Raw genomic sequence first — 15591 nt, 5'->3', positions numbered from 1 at the left:
TAGAGAGCGGGCCCCGGGGGTGTGTTGGGTGGGGGGGGGGGAAGAGAGAGCGGGCCCCGGGGTTGGTTGGGGGGCGGGGGGGGGGGAGAGAGAGCGGGCCCCGGGGGTTGGGGGGGGGGGGGGGGGAAGAGAGAGCGGGCCCCGGGGGTTGGTTGGGGGGGGGGGGGGAGAGAGAGAGAGCGGGCCCCGGGGGTTGGTTGGGGGCGGGGGGGGGAGAGAGAGAGAGCGGGCCCCGGGGTTGGTGGTTGGTTGGTTGGGGGGAGAGAGCGGGCCCCGGGGGTTGGGGGTTGGGGGGGGGGGGGAAGAGAGCGGGGCCTGGGGTGGTGTCGGGGTGAAGCGGCCTCTCACTGACCTTGAGCTGCCGGGACCTCAGGCTGCAGTAGCCGCTGTAGCGGGTCTCCCCCGTCCCGCGGCGGCTCGGTGTTGAGCTGCCCGGAGAGCAGCGCCGTCCGCCCGTTTTTTGCCGACGGTGAGTCGGACCCGGCTCCGGCCCCCGATCTCCTCGTCGCTGGACACGGCCCAGTGCCGCAGGCTGTCCGGGCCCTGGAACTGCCACAGGACGCGGCTCTGCTCCAGCATGTGCTGCCTCACCCCCTCCAGGCCCTTCCGCCAATCCCACGTCAGCCTCTTCCAGGCGGCTCGTTGTCGGGCGGAGCTCCGGGCCTGCGGTACCCGCGCCGGGGCCTGTCCCTCTCCCGGACCCGGAGATCAGGCCCGGCCTGACGAGCAGCCTCGCCCGGCCCGCCATCGGCAGGGTTTCTATGGCAACGGCGGGCGGGAGGGCGGGGTCCTCGCCTGCAGTGAGAGGTGGCTGGGCCGACGCCTGTGAGAATAACAGGGAACAGACCCAGTGACGGGCTGCCCGCCTCCCCCCCCCCCCTAATCGCTTTCCCCCCCCCCCTAATCGCTTCCCCCCCCCCCCTAATCGCTTTCCCCCCCCCCCTAATCGCTTCCCCCCCCCCCCTAATCGCTTCCCCCCCCCCTAATCGCTTCCCCCCCCCCCCCTAATCGCTTCCCCCCCCCCCCCTAATCGCCTCCCCCCCCCCCCTAATCGCTTCCCCCCCCCTCCCCCCCCCCTAATCGCTTCCCCCCCCCCTCCCCCCCCTAATCGCTTCCCCCCCCCCCCTCCCCCCCCTAATCGCTTCCCCCCCCCCTCTCCCCCCCCCTAATCGCTTCCCCCCCCCTCCCCCCCCTAATCGCTTCCCCCCCCCCCCTCCCCCCCCTAATCGCTTCCCCCCCCCCTCCCCCCCCCTAATCGCTTTCCCCCCCCCTCCCCCCCCTAATCGCTTTCCCCCCCCTCCCCTCCCCTAATCGCTTTCCCCCCCCCCTCCCCCCCCCTAATCGCTTTCCCCCCCCCTCCCCCCCCTAATCGCTTTCCCACCCCCTCCCCCCCCTAATCGCTTTCCCCCCCCCTCCCCCTAATCGCTTTCCCCCCCCCCTCCCCCTAATCGCTCTCCCCCCCCCCCCTCCTCCTAATCGCTTTCCCCCCCCCCCTCCTCCTAATCGCTTTCCCCCCCCCCCTCCTCCTAATCGCTTTCCCCCCCCCCCCCTCCTCCTCCTAATCGCTTTCCCCCCCCCCTCCTCCCTAATCGCTTTCCCCCCCCCCCTCCTCCTAATCGCTTTCCCCCCCCCCCCTCCTCCTAATCGCTTCCCCCCCCCCCCTCCTCCTAATCGCTTTCCCCCCCCCCCTCCTCCTAATCGCTTTTCCCCCCCCCTCCTCCTAATCGCTTTCCCCCCCCCCTCCTCCTAATCGCTTTCCCCCCCCCCTCCTCCTAATCGCTTTCCCCCCCCCCCTCCTCCTAATCGCTTTCCCCCCCCCTCCTCCTAATCGCTTTCCCCCCCCCCTCCTCCTAATCGCTTTCCCTCCCCCCTCCTCCTAATCGCTTTCCCCCCCCCCTCCTCCTAATCGCTTTCCCCCCCCCTCCTCCTAATCGCTTTCCCCCCCCCCCTCCTCCTAATCGCTTTCCCCCCCCCCCTCCTCCTAATCGCTTTCCCCCCCCCCCTCTCCTCCTAATCGCTTTCCCCCCCCCCCCTCCTCCTAATCGCTTTCCCCCCCCCTCCTCCTAATCGCTTTCCCCCCCCCCTCCTCCTAATCGCTTTCCCCCCCCCCCTCCTCCTAATCGCTTTCCCCCCCCCCCCTCCTCCTAATCGCTTTCCCCCCCCCCTCCTCCTCCCTCCTAATCGCTTTCCCCCCCCCCCTCCTCCTAATCGCTTTCCCCCCCCCCCTCCTCCTAATCGCTTCCCCCCCCCCCCCTCCTCCTAATCGCTTTCCCCCCCCCCCCCCTCCTCCTAATCCCTTTCCCCCACACCTGAGCTTAATCCCCACCCCCCGGAACAGACCCAGTGACGGGCTGCCCGCTTTCCCCCCCCCCCTCCTCCTCCTAATCCCTTTCCCCCCCCCCCTCCTCCTAATCCCTTTCCCCCACACCTGAGCTTAATCCCCCCCCCCCCCCGGGGGGTGGGGGTGAGGAAAAGAGTACGAGGGGGTGGGGAGTACGGAGCGTTGTTTCATCAAGTGGCAGTGCAGAGATTTTTTTTCAAAAATATACTTCATTCATAAAATTTGCAGCAAAACATACAATACAGTTGTTCTATCACACTCCAAACATACACCATACAGATTATACAATTTGCAGGTTACATCAAGTACAGTTCAATGAACACATTGTGCATAATTACAGTTCATGACACTGGGGTGTCTCATTGTATTATACTCAATACAGATTTATTACAGGTTACAGATTACAGATTTATTACAGATTCATTACAGCAATTTGAATTTCACATTTTGCCCTGGGGGTTTTTTTTCCCCTGATTTCAGCCCCTCGGTATACAATGGCAGGAAGGCTCTAAATGGTTGCCAGTGCAGAGATGAGCCAAGAGGCTGATCCTAGTGTTAAAGGACTTTATTATTAAAGAAAGATCTGCATTTATATAGCACCTTTCACGACCTCAGGAAATCCCAAAGTGCTTTACAGCCAATTAAATACTTTTGTAGTGTTGTCACTGTTGTAATGTAGGGAAACGTGCCAGCCAATCTGCGCACAGCAAGATCCCACAAACAGCAATGAGATAATGACCAGATAATCTGTTTTAGTGATTTTCGTTGAGGAATAAATGTTGATAAGAATATAAGAAAAAGGAGTAGGAGTAGGCCATCCGGCCCCTCGAGCCTGCTCCGACATTCAACAAGATCATGGCTGATCTTCGACCTCAACACCATTTTCCTGCACTATCCCCATCTCCCTTGATGCCTTTAATATCTAGAAATCTATCAATCTCTGTTTTGAATGTACTCGATGACTGAGCCTCCACAGCCCTCTGGGGTAGAGAATTCTAAAGATTCACCACCCTCTGAGTGAAGAAATTTCTCCTCATCAGTCCTAAATGGCCTACCCTTTATTCTGAGACTGTCACCCCTGGTTCTAAATTCTCCAGCCAGGGGAAACATCCTCCTTGCATCTATCCTGTCGAGCCCTGTAAGAATTTTGTATGTTTCAATGAGATCACCTCTCATTCTTCTAAACTTTGGAGAATACAGGCCTAGTCTACTCAATCTCTCCTCATACGACAATCCTGCCATCCCAGGAATCAGTCTGGTGAACCTTTGTTACACTCCCTCTATGGCAAGTATATCCTTTCTTAGGTAAGGAGACCAAAATTGTACACAGTACTCCAGATGCAGTCTCACCAAGGCCCTTTATAATTGCAAATGTAAGGAGTCTTACAACACCAGGTTATAGTCCAACAGCTTTATTTGAAATCACAAGCTTTCGGAGCTTTTCTCCTTCGTCACCTGACAAAGGAGGAAGGCTCCAAAACCTGGTGTTGTAAGACTCCTTACATTTGTCCACCCCAGTCCATCACCGGCATCCCCACATCATGGCTTTATAATTGCAGTAAGACATCTTTACTCCTGTACTCAAATCCTCTTGTAATAAAGGCCAACTTACCATTTGCCTTCCTAATTGCTTGCTGGACCTGCATATTAGCTTTCAGTGACTCATGTAAAAGGACACCCTTTGAACATCAACATTTCCCAATATCTTACCATTTAAAAAATATTCCGCGTTTTTGTTTTTCCTACCAAAGTGGATAACTTCACATTTTTCCACATTATATTCCATCTGCCATGTTCTTGCCCACTTACTTAGCCTGTCTATATCCCCTTGAAGCCTCTTTGCATCCTCCTAACAACTCACATTCCCATCTAGTTTTGTGTCATCAGCAACTTGGAAATATTACATTTGGTTCCCTCATCCAAATCATTGATATGGATTGTGAATAGCTGGGGCCCAAGTACTGATCCCTGCGGTACCCCACTAGTCACAGTCTGCCACCTGAAAAAGACCCATTTATTCCTACTCTCTGTTTTCTGTCCGTTAACCAATTCTCAATCCATGCCAGTATATTACCCCCAATTCCATGCGCTCTAACTTTGTTCACCAACCTCCTGTGTGGGACCTTATCGAAAGCCTTCTGAAAATCCAAATACACCACATTCATTGGTTCCCCCTTATCTATTCTACTAGTTACATCCTCAAAGAACTCCAATATCAGGTTTGTCAAACATGATATCCCTTTCATAAATCCATGTTGACTCTGCCAAATCCTATTATTATTTTCTAAGTGTCCTGTTATCACATCTTTTATAATAGATTCATTCTATTATAAAAGGATCAATATTAACTGGAGAAACTTGTGCTTCTCAGCCTTAAAAAGTATCTGAGGGGTGCACTTATAGAAGGATGTAAAGTTAGTAAATGGAATGGAAGAGGCAAATCCAGAAAATTACTTTAAATCAAACTGTGGAGTAGGACAATGGGTCATATGTTCAAACTAGTAAAAGGCAAATGCAGGACTAGTAGAAAGTTCTTTATACAGAGAGTCATCACCACTTTGAAGAGACTACAAGATAAAGTAGTGAGGCAAAAACCTTGGAATCATTTAAGAACAGTTGGTTGCTGCAATGGAGTAGGGTTTTCGTGGGTGAATGAACTAACGGGCCAAATGGCCTACGTAATCCAACAACAACTTGCATTTATATAGCACCTTTAACATAAACCAATGTTCCAAAGCCCTTCACAATATTCTGATTTGTCTTTCTTGGATCCAAAGTGGATAACCTCATACTTCCCCACATTGAATTCCATCTGCCACTGTTTTGTCCACTCACTTAATCTGTCCATGTCCCTTTGTAACTTCCTGCTCCCATCCACACAACTTACTGTGCCTCCTAACTTAGTGTCATCTGCAAACTTGGATATAAAAGTCTCTATTCCTTCATCCAACTCATTGATATATATATATGGTGAAAAGCTGAGGCCTCAGCACAGATCCCTGGGGAACACTACTTGTCACATCCCGCCAATCAGAGTACTTTTTATCCCTACTTTCTGCCTCTTATCTACCAACCAATTGCCAACCCATGTCACAAGGTTACTTCCAATTCTGTGCACTCTCAGTTTTGCTAATAATCTCTTGTGCGGAACCTTATTAAATGCCTTCTGGAGCTCCATACTGACAACATCCATAGACACTCTCCTATCCACGATGCTAGTGACCTACTCAAAAAGTTCAGCTGGATTAGTCAGACCTGACCTACCCGTTACAAATCCATGCTGACTCTCTTTGATCAGCTCATATTTGCCCAAGTGCTCAGTCCTGATAATAGTAACTTCCCCACAACTAATGTTAAACTGACAGGTCTGTAGTTTCCTGGTTCCTTCCTTCCCTTCTTAAAAAAATGGAGTGACATGTGCAATTTTCCAATAGAAAGGCACAATTTGTGAATTGCGAGTTCTTTGGAAAATTATGATTAATGCAATTTCCTCACCTGTTTCTTTCAATACCCTAGAATGGAAAGCATCAGGTCTTGGAGATTTGTCTATCTTAAGACTTATTATTTTCTCCATTACCATTTTTCTTTACTTATATTACATCCAATAACTTCCCTTGTACCGCTGATATTTTGCCCTCTTCCTCCACTGTGAAAATGGATGCAACGTGTGCATTATCCATAATAGTCTCACCTGCACCAGTATTTAATAGGCCCACATTCCCCCTTACCACACATTTATTTAGAAAAACTTTTACTGCTAACTTTGCTACCCCTTGCAAGTTTTGTTTCAGAATTCCTTTTGGCACCTCCTACTACTTTCTTTGTAGCTTTTTATAGTTCTCCCAGTCTGCTGGATTTCCACTTTCCCTTGCATGTGTGTCAGCTTTTCCTTTTAGCTTGATACTGACTCTTACCTCATTTGTTGACCATGGTTCTTTTGCCTTTTAGGGGCATGTATTGGTTTTGTATTTTATGAAAAACTTTGAATACTTCTCACTGTTTGTAGCTTTACCCGTTGACAGTTCAGCCCAGTTTACTGTGGTCAATTCATTTCTCATCCCTTCGAAGTTTGCCTTAAATTAAAAACCTTGGTTTGTGACTCTCCCTTCTCCCCCTCAAACCTAATATTAAATTCAATCATATTACGGTCACTATTTGCAAGATGTTCCCATACATCAGATTGTTCACTAATTCTGGTTTGTTATTCATTACCAAATCTAGTATGGCCTGTTCCCTTGTGGGTCTGAAACATATTATCCAGAAAACTGTCCTGAATATATTCCAGAAATTCATTGCCTTTACTACTTGAGCTGATCTGCTTCTCCCAGTCGATGTGAAAATTTAAATCTCCCATTATAACCAGATTGTTGTTGCTACCTGCTTCCCTGGTATCCGCATTTATACATCCCCCCCCTCCACATTACTACTATCAGGAGGTCTGTAGAAAACTTCCACCAGTCTTGCATCCTTTGCTGTTCCTTAACTCTACCCATAGTGTTTCCACTGCCTGATCACCCTTATTGAAATCCCTTCTTTCTACTGATGTGATCGTGTCTTTTATCAATATTGCTACTCCTCCTTTCCCAATTTCCCTGTCCTTTCGAAAGATCCTACAGCCCGGAATATTTAGTTCTCAGCCATGCCCAGCTTATAGCCAGGTCTCTGTAATGGCGACTACATCATATCCTTTGAGCTGAATTTGTGCTTCTAACTCATTTGTTTTATTTCTTAAGCCATGTGCATTCATGTACAGAACTCTTATTTGAGTAACTGTCCCCACCCTGCCCTGATGGTGTATTTCGCACACCTTTTGACCTAATGGGATGGAGTTGGTGGCGAGGGTTTGGAGATTGAGGCAGGGGCTGAAGACCATGGCTTTGGTTTTACCAATGTTTAGCTAGAGAAAATTGCGGCTCATCCAAGTCTGGAACCCGGATAGTCCATCAGCACAGACGGTGGAGAGCTAGAGCTGGATGCCATCAGCGTTCGTGAGGAAGCTGACCCCATGTCTTCAGATGATGTTGCCAAGGGTCTGCATGAAGAAGAAGGGTCTGAGGATAGATCTTTGTGGGACTCCAGAGATAACGGTGCAGGGGTGGGAAGAGAAGCCATTGCTGGAGGTGCTGTATCGGATAGGATAAGTAAGATTGGAACCAGGCAAGGGCAGTCCCACTGAGCTGAACAATGAAGAAGCAAAATAGTGGAAACACTCAGCTGGTCACGCAGCATCGGTGGAGACAAGAGGGGAGTTAACATTTCAGGTTAAAAGGTCAGCTCTGTTCTCTCCACAGATGCTGCCTGACCTGAAAAGTGTTCCCGACATTTTCTGTTCTTCTTTCAGATTTCCAGCATCTGCAGCTTTTTGCTTCTCTGCCTCTCTCTGTCTCACTCGCACCATCTCTATCTCTCTATTGCTCTCTTTCTCTCTCACCCTTTCTATCTATAGTTCTTCCTCTCTTTATATGTTACTGCTCACTATTCCAGGGTCAACCTGGAATGAAAACATAACCCCCGGCTTCTCTTCTCAACTACAAACCATCATCTTAAAACCCTCTCCCCTGCCCCCTCCATCCTCACCTCCAACAACAAGTGTGAGGAGCTCATGGACTTCTCTGTCACTAAGATTGAGACCTTTTGTTCAGCTGTCTCTGCCGCTTCCTCCCTTCCCCTAGCCCACCGCCAAACTTCCTGTAAGGTTCCCCCCTTGCCATAGCGCCTGAACTTGCATCTTTCTCTAGTTTCTCTCCTATCTCCCCATATGCCCTCTCCAAGCTCATCTTGACCATGAAACCCACCTCCTGCTCCCTCAACCCTCATCCCACCAAACTGTTGACCACCCAACTTCCCTTTCTGGCCCCCATGTTAGCTGATATTGTTAATGGTTCCCTCTCCTCAGGTACTGTCCCCCTCCCCTTCAAATCTGCCGTCATCACCCCCTCCTCAAAAAGACAAACCTTGACCCCTCTGTCCTTGCAAACGACCGCCCCATCTCCAACCTCCCTCTCCTCTCCAAAGTCCTTGGTCGTGTTGTCGCCTCCCAAATCCGTGCCCATCTTTCCCGCAACTCCATGTCTGAACCCCTCCAATCAGATTTCCACCCTGCCACAGCACTGAAATGGCCCTTATCAAAGTCACAAATGACATCCTCTGTGACTGTGACCATAGTAAACTATCCCTCCTCATCCTTCTTGACCTGTCTGCAGCCTTTGTCACGATTGACCACACCATCCTCCTCCAACGCCTCTCCTCCGTTGTCCAGCTGGGTGGGACTGCACTCGCCTCGTTCCATTCCTATATATCCAGTCATAGCCAGAGAATCACCTACAATGGCGTCTCTTCACGCTCCCGCACCGTTACCTCTGGAGCCCCCAAGGATTTAACCTTGGCTCCCTCCTAGTTCTCATTTACATGCTGCCCCTTGGGGACATCATCCAAAAACACATCAGGTTCCACATGTGCGCTGAGGACACACAGCTCTACTTCACCACCACCTCGCTCGAGCCCTCCACTGTCTCTGATTTATCACACTCCATTTCTCTCCCACTTTCTATATTTCTCTCTCAATTTCTATCTCTATTTCTCTATTTATTTCTTGCTCAATTTCTTCCTCTCTTTCTATTTCTCCCTCTATTTCTCTCTCTCTGTTTCTCTCTTACTCTCTAATTCTCTCTCTTTTATTCTCTGTTTCTCTCTCTATGTCTCTATCTTTTCTCTTTTGCTATTTCCCTCTCTATTTCTCTCTCTCTATATATATATCTCTCTCTATTTCTCTCACACTATTTATCTCTATATATTTCTCTATTTCTTTCTCAATTCTCTTTTTTTTTCTTCTCTCTATTCCTTCTATTTATTTCTCTCTCTATGTTTCTCTATTTTTATCTCTCTCTATTGCCCTCAATTTATTTCTCTCTCACTACTTCTCCCTCTCTCTATTTCTTTTTCTCTATTTCTCTCTTTTTCCATCTCTCTCTATTTCTCTCATTTTTTTTCTGTCTCTCAATTTCCTTCTCTCCCCCTCTCTATTTCTCTCTATCTCTCTCTCTCTTTATCTATTTCTCTCTCTCTATTTCTATATTTCTCTTCCTATTTCTCTGTATTTCTCTCTGTTCTTTCTATTTCCCTCTTTCTCTCCCTAGTCTCTCTCTATTTCTCTCTCTTTCTCTCGCTGTTTCTTTCTCTCTACCTCTCTTACTATTTCTCCCTCTAATTCTCTCTATCTATTTCTATCTCTCACTATTTCTCTCTTTCTTTAATTCTCTCTCTATTTCTCTCTTGCTGTTTCTCTCTCTTTCTCTAATTCTCTCTCTCTCTCTGTTTCTCTCTTTTTCTCACTATTTTTCTCTATTTTGCTCTCATTTCTCTCTCATTATTTCTTTCACTAATTCTCACCAGTTCTATTTCTCATGTTCTCTCACTATTTCTGTCTCACTGATACTCTCCGTTTCTCACTATTCTATCTCTATTTCTGTCTATTTCTCTCTCACTATTTCTCTCTACTTCTCACTCTATTTCTCTCACTTTCTCACTATTTCACTCCCTCTTTCTCACTTTCTCTCTCTATTTCTCACTATCTCTATTTCTCACTTTCTCTCTCACCACTTCTCTATTTCTCAATACTCACTCTATTTCTCACTTTCACTATTTCCCTCTCACTATCTCTTTCTCACTATCTCTCTATTATTCTCTCTCTATTTCTCACTATCTCTCTATTTCTCACCATTTCTCTCTCTACTTCTATCTTTATATATCTATTAATGACTTGAACTGGGGTATACAGGGCACAATTTCAAAATTTGCAGATGACACAAAACTTGGAAGTTAGTAAACAGTGAGGAGGATAGTAATAGACTTCAAGAGGACATAGGCTGGTGGAATGGGCAGACACATGGCAGACTAAATTTAAAGCAGAGAAATGCAAAGTGATACATTTTGGCAAGAAGAACAAGGAGAGGCAATATAAACTAAATAGTACAATTCTAAAGGAGTGCAGGAACAAAGAGATCTGGGGGTGTATGTGCACAAATTTGAAGGTGGCAGGGCAGGTTCAGAAAGCGGTTAAAAAAGCATACGGGATCCTGCGCTTTACAAATAGAGGCTTAGAGTACAAAAGCAAGGAAGTTATGATGAAACTTTATAAAACACTGGTTCGGCCACAACTGGAATATTGTGTCCAGTTCTGGGCACCGCACTTTAGGAAAGATGTCAAGTCCTAAGAGAGGGTGCAAAAAAGATTTACTGGAATGATTCCAGGAATGAAGGACTTCAGTTACATGGATAGACTGGAGAAGCTGGGATTGTTCTCCTTAGAGCAGGGAAGGTTGAGAGGAGATTTGATAGAAGCGTTCAAAATCATGAAGGGTCTAGACAGGGTAGAGAGAAACTGTTCCCATTGGCAGAAGAGTCAAGAACCAGAGGACACAGATTTAAGATGATTGGCAAAAGAACCAAAGGCGCCATGAGGAAAAACTTTTTTATGCAGCGAGTGGTTATGACCTGGAATGCGCTGCCTGAAAGGGTGGTGGAAGCAGATTCAACAGTGGCTTTCAAAAAGGAACTGGATAAATACATGAAGGGAAAAAAATTGCAGGGCTGTGGGGAAAGAACAGGGGAATAGGTCTAACTGGATTGCTCTTACAAAGAACCGGCACGGGCTCGATGGGCCAAATGGCCTCCTTCTGTGCTGTAACCATTCTATGATTCTATATTTCTCACTATTTCTCTCTCACTGTCTCACTATTTCTCACCATTTCTCTCTTTCTCACTATTTCTCTCATTATTTCTCTCTATAGTTCTCACTATTTCTCTCTCTCACTTTCTCTATATTTCTCACGATATCTATATTTCTCCCACCATCTCTCTTTCTCACTATTTCATTATTATTCTTATTGAAACATACAAGATTCTGAGGGGACTCGATAGGGTAGATGCTGAGAGGATTTACCCCTCATGGGGGAGTCTAAAACTAGGGGGCATAGTCTCAGAATAAGGGGTCACCCGTTTAAGATGGAAATGAGGAGGAATTTCTTCTCCCTGAGGGTCGTGAATCTTTGGAATTCTTTACCCCAAAAAGCTGTGGAGGCTGAGTCATTGAATACATTCAAGGCTGAGTTAGACAAATTTTTGATCAGCAAGGGAGTCAAAGGATATGGGGAAAAGGCTGGAAAGTGCAGTTGAGGTAAAAATCAGATCAGCCATGATCTCATTGAATGGCGGAGCAGCTCAAGGGGCCGAATGGCCTACTCCTGCTCCTATCTCTTAAGATCTTATGGTCTTCTCTCCATTTCTCCCTCTCTCTAGGGCTACAAAGATAAGGTGGGGCAGTGGGATTGCTCTTGCATAGCGCTGGCGTGGACGCAATGGGCCAAATGGCCTCCTTCTGCGCTATAACCATTCTATGATTCTATTTCTCACCATTTCTCTCTATATTTGTCACTATTTTTCTCTATTTCTCTCACTATCTCTATTTCTTTCTCTATTTCTCACTATCTCTCTTTATTTCTCATTATTTTGTCTATCTCTATTTCTCACTATTTCTCTCTATCTCTTTATTTCTCTATCTCTTTATTTCTTTCCATCTCCATTTCTCACTTTCTCATTTTCTCACTATTTCTCTCTATCTCTATTTCTCACAATCTCTATTTTTTTTTTACGGGATGTGGGCGTCGCTGGCGAGGCCGGCATTTATTGCCCATCCCTAATTGCCCTTGAGAAGGTGGTGGTAAGCCGCCTTCTTGAACCGCTGCAGTCCGTGTGGGGACAGTTCTCCCACAGTGCTGTTAGGAAGGGAGTTCCAGGATTTCTCACTATTTCTTTATTTCCCTCTATCTCTATTTCTCTCATCTCTTTTTCTCACAATTTCTCTCTATCTCTATTTCACATCATTTCTCACAATTTCTCTCATCTCTTTTTCTCACTATTTCTCTCTATCTCTCACTATCTCTATTTCTCATCATTTCTCACTATTTCTCTCCATATCTATTTCTCACTATTTCTCTCCATCTCTATTTCTCACTATTTCTCTCCATCTCTATTTCTCACTATCCCTTTATTTCTCACTATCTCTCTATCTCTATTTCTCACTATTTCTCTCCATTTCTTTATTTCTCTCTATCTATTTCTCTCTATCGCTATTTCTCACTATTTCTCACTTTCTCTTTATTTCTATCTCTTTATTTCTTTCCATCTCCATTTCTCACTATCTCATTTCTCTCACTATTTCTTTCTATCTCTATTTCTCACCATCTCTATTTCTCACTATTTCCCTCTATCTCTATTTCTCACTATTTCTCTCTATCTCAATATCTCTCTATTTCTCACTCTCATTATTTCTCACTATCTCTTTTTCTCACTATTCTCTCTATCTCAATATCTCTCTATTTCTCACTCTCATTATTTCTCACTATCTATTTTTCTCACTATTCTCTCTATTTCTCACTATTCTCTCTATTTCTCACTATTCTATCTATTTCTCACTATTCTCTCCATCTCTATTTCTCACTATTCTCTCTATCTCTATTTCTCACTATTTCTCAATCTATTTCTCTCCATCTCTATTAATCGCTATCTATTTCTCTCTATCTCTCACTATCTTTATTTCTCACAATTTCTCTATTTCTCTCTATCTCTATTTCTCATTGTCTCTTTATTTCTCTCTATTTCTCTATATATCTTTCTCACTATTTCTCTTTTTCACCATCTCATTATTTCTCACTTTCTCTATTTCTCACTGTCTCATTATTTCTCACTATTTCTATCTCTATTTCTCACTGTCTCATTATTTCTCACTATTTCTCTCGCTATTTCTCACTATCTCATTATTTCTCACTATTTCTATCGCTATTTCTCACTATCTCATTATTTCTCACTATTTCTATCTTTCACTATCTCTATTTCTATCTCTATTTCTCACTATCTCACTATTTCTATCTCTATTTCTCACTATCTCACTATTTCTATCTCTATTTCTCACTATCTCACTATTTCTATCTCTATTTCTCACTATCTCCATTTCTCACTATCTCATTATTTCTCACTATTTCTATCTTTCACTATCTCTATTTCTATCTCTATTTCTCACTATCTCACTATTTCTATCTCCATTTCTCACTATCTCATTATTTCTCACTATTTCTATCTTTCACTATCTCTATTTCTATCTCTATTTCTATCTCTATTTCTCACTATTTCTATCTCTATTTCTCACTATCTCTATTTCTCACTATCTCACTATTTCTATCTCTATTTCTCACTATCTCTATTTCTCACTATCTCACTATTTCTATCTCTATTTCTCACTATCTCTATTTCTCACTATCTCACTATTTCTATCTCTATTTCTCACTATCTCTATTTCTCACTATCTCACTATTTCTATCTCTATTTCTCACTATCTCTATTTCTCACTATCTCACTATTTCTATCTCTATTTCTCACTATCTCACTATTTCTATCTCTATTTCTCACTATCTCTATTTCTCACTATCTCACTATTTCTATCTCTATTTCTCACTATCGCACTATTTCTATCTCTATTTCTCACTATCTCACTATTTCTATCTCCATTTCTCACTATCTCTATTTCTCACTATCTCACTATTTCTATCTCTATTTCTCACTATCTCACTATTTCTATCTCTATTTCTCACTATTTCTATCTCACTATCTCACTATCTCTATTTCTCACTATCTCACTATTTCTATCTCCATTTCTCACTATCTCTATTTCTCACTATCTCACTATTTCTATCTCCATTTCTCACTATTTCTATCTCACTATCTCACTATCTCTATTTCTCACTATCTCACTATTTCTATCTCCATTTCTCACTATCTCTATTTCTCACTATCTCACTATTTCTATCTCCATTTCTCACTATCTCTATTTCTCACTATCTCACTATTTCTATCTCTATTTCTCACTATCTCACTATTTCTATCTCTATTTCTCACTATTTCTATCTCACTATCTCACTATCTCTATTTCTCACTATCTCACTATTTCTATCTCCATTTCTCACTATCTCTATTTCTCACTATCTCACTATTTCTATCTCCATTTCTCACTATCTCACTATTTCTATCTCTATTTCTCATTATCTCACTATTTCTATCTCCATTTCTCACTATCTCACTATTTCTATCTCCATTTCTCACTATCTCACTATTTCTATCTCCATTTCTCACTATCTCTATCTCCATTTCTCACTATCTCACTATTTCTATCTCCATTTCTCACTATCTCACTATTTCTATCTCTATTTCTCACTATCTCACTATTTCTATCTCCATTTCTCACTTTCTCACTATTTCTATCTCTATTTCTCACTATCTCACTATTTCTATCTCCATTTCTCACTATCTCATTATTTCTATCTCTATTTCTCACTATTTCTATCTCACTATCTCACTATCTCTATTTCTCACTATCTCACTATTTCTATCTCCATTTCTCACTATCTCTATTTCTCACTATCTCACTATTTCTATCTCTATTTCTCACTATCTCACTATTTCTATCTCTATTTCTCACTATTTCTATCTCACTATCTCACTATCTCTATTTCTCACTATCTCACTATTTCTATCTCCATTTCTCACTATCTCTATTTCTCACTATCTCACTATTTCTATCTCCATTTCTCACTATTTCTATCTCACTATCTCACTATCTCTATTTCTCACTATCTCACTATTTCTATCTCCATTTCTCACTATCTCTATTTCTCACTATCTCACTATTTCTATCTCCATTTCTCACTATCTCTATTTCTCACTATCTCACTATTTCTATCTCCATTTCTCACTATCTCACTATTTCTATCTCTATTTCTCACTATCTCACTATTTCTATCTCTATTTCTCACTATCTCATTATTTCTCACTCTTTCCCTCTCTTTACTGACGTCACCGCGTATATTAATGACCCCACTGTACGTTCGACGCACATGCGCAGTAGCTGCATCAGGTTATTGTGCGATTGGAGCCTGAGGCCTGTAGCGCGGTACCGAGAACGGAGCGACCCGTCCCGATCATTTACTCGGACAGCGGGGCTGAGTATACCGGCCCGGCCCTTTACTCGGACAGCGGGGCTGAGAATCTCGGCCCGGCCCCTCACTCGGACAGCGGGGTTGAGTATCTCGGCCCGGCCCCTCACTCGGACAGCGGGGCTGAGTATCTCGGCCCGGCCCCTCACTCGACAGCGGGGTTGAGTATCCCGGCCCCTCACTCGGACAGCGGGGCTGAGTACTCGC

General features: G+C 44.7%; 1 protein-coding gene across 1 annotated transcript in view; it reads right to left on the bottom strand.

Moving 5' to 3' along the window:
* Positions 1–869, bottom strand: part of ndufaf1 (NADH:ubiquinone oxidoreductase complex assembly factor 1) — a gene marked incomplete at its 5' end in the record, with an annotated part of 36567 nt that extends 35698 nt beyond the window's left edge. Inside the window, 4 exon segments of the mRNA XM_067991561.1 lie at positions 353–403; positions 405–461; positions 463–638; positions 641–869. Coding sequence (XP_067847662.1) covers positions 353–403; positions 405–461; positions 463–638; positions 641–869 — 513 coding nt within the window.
* Positions 870–15591: the final 14722 nt, after the last annotated feature.

The sequence above is a fragment of the Heptranchias perlo genome, chromosome 10 (assembly GCF_035084215.1).
Source record: "Heptranchias perlo isolate sHepPer1 chromosome 10, sHepPer1.hap1, whole genome shotgun sequence".
NCBI lineage: Eukaryota > Metazoa > Chordata > Chondrichthyes > Hexanchiformes > Hexanchidae > Heptranchias > Heptranchias perlo.
This window is presented reverse-complemented; position numbering and strand designations above follow the sequence as displayed.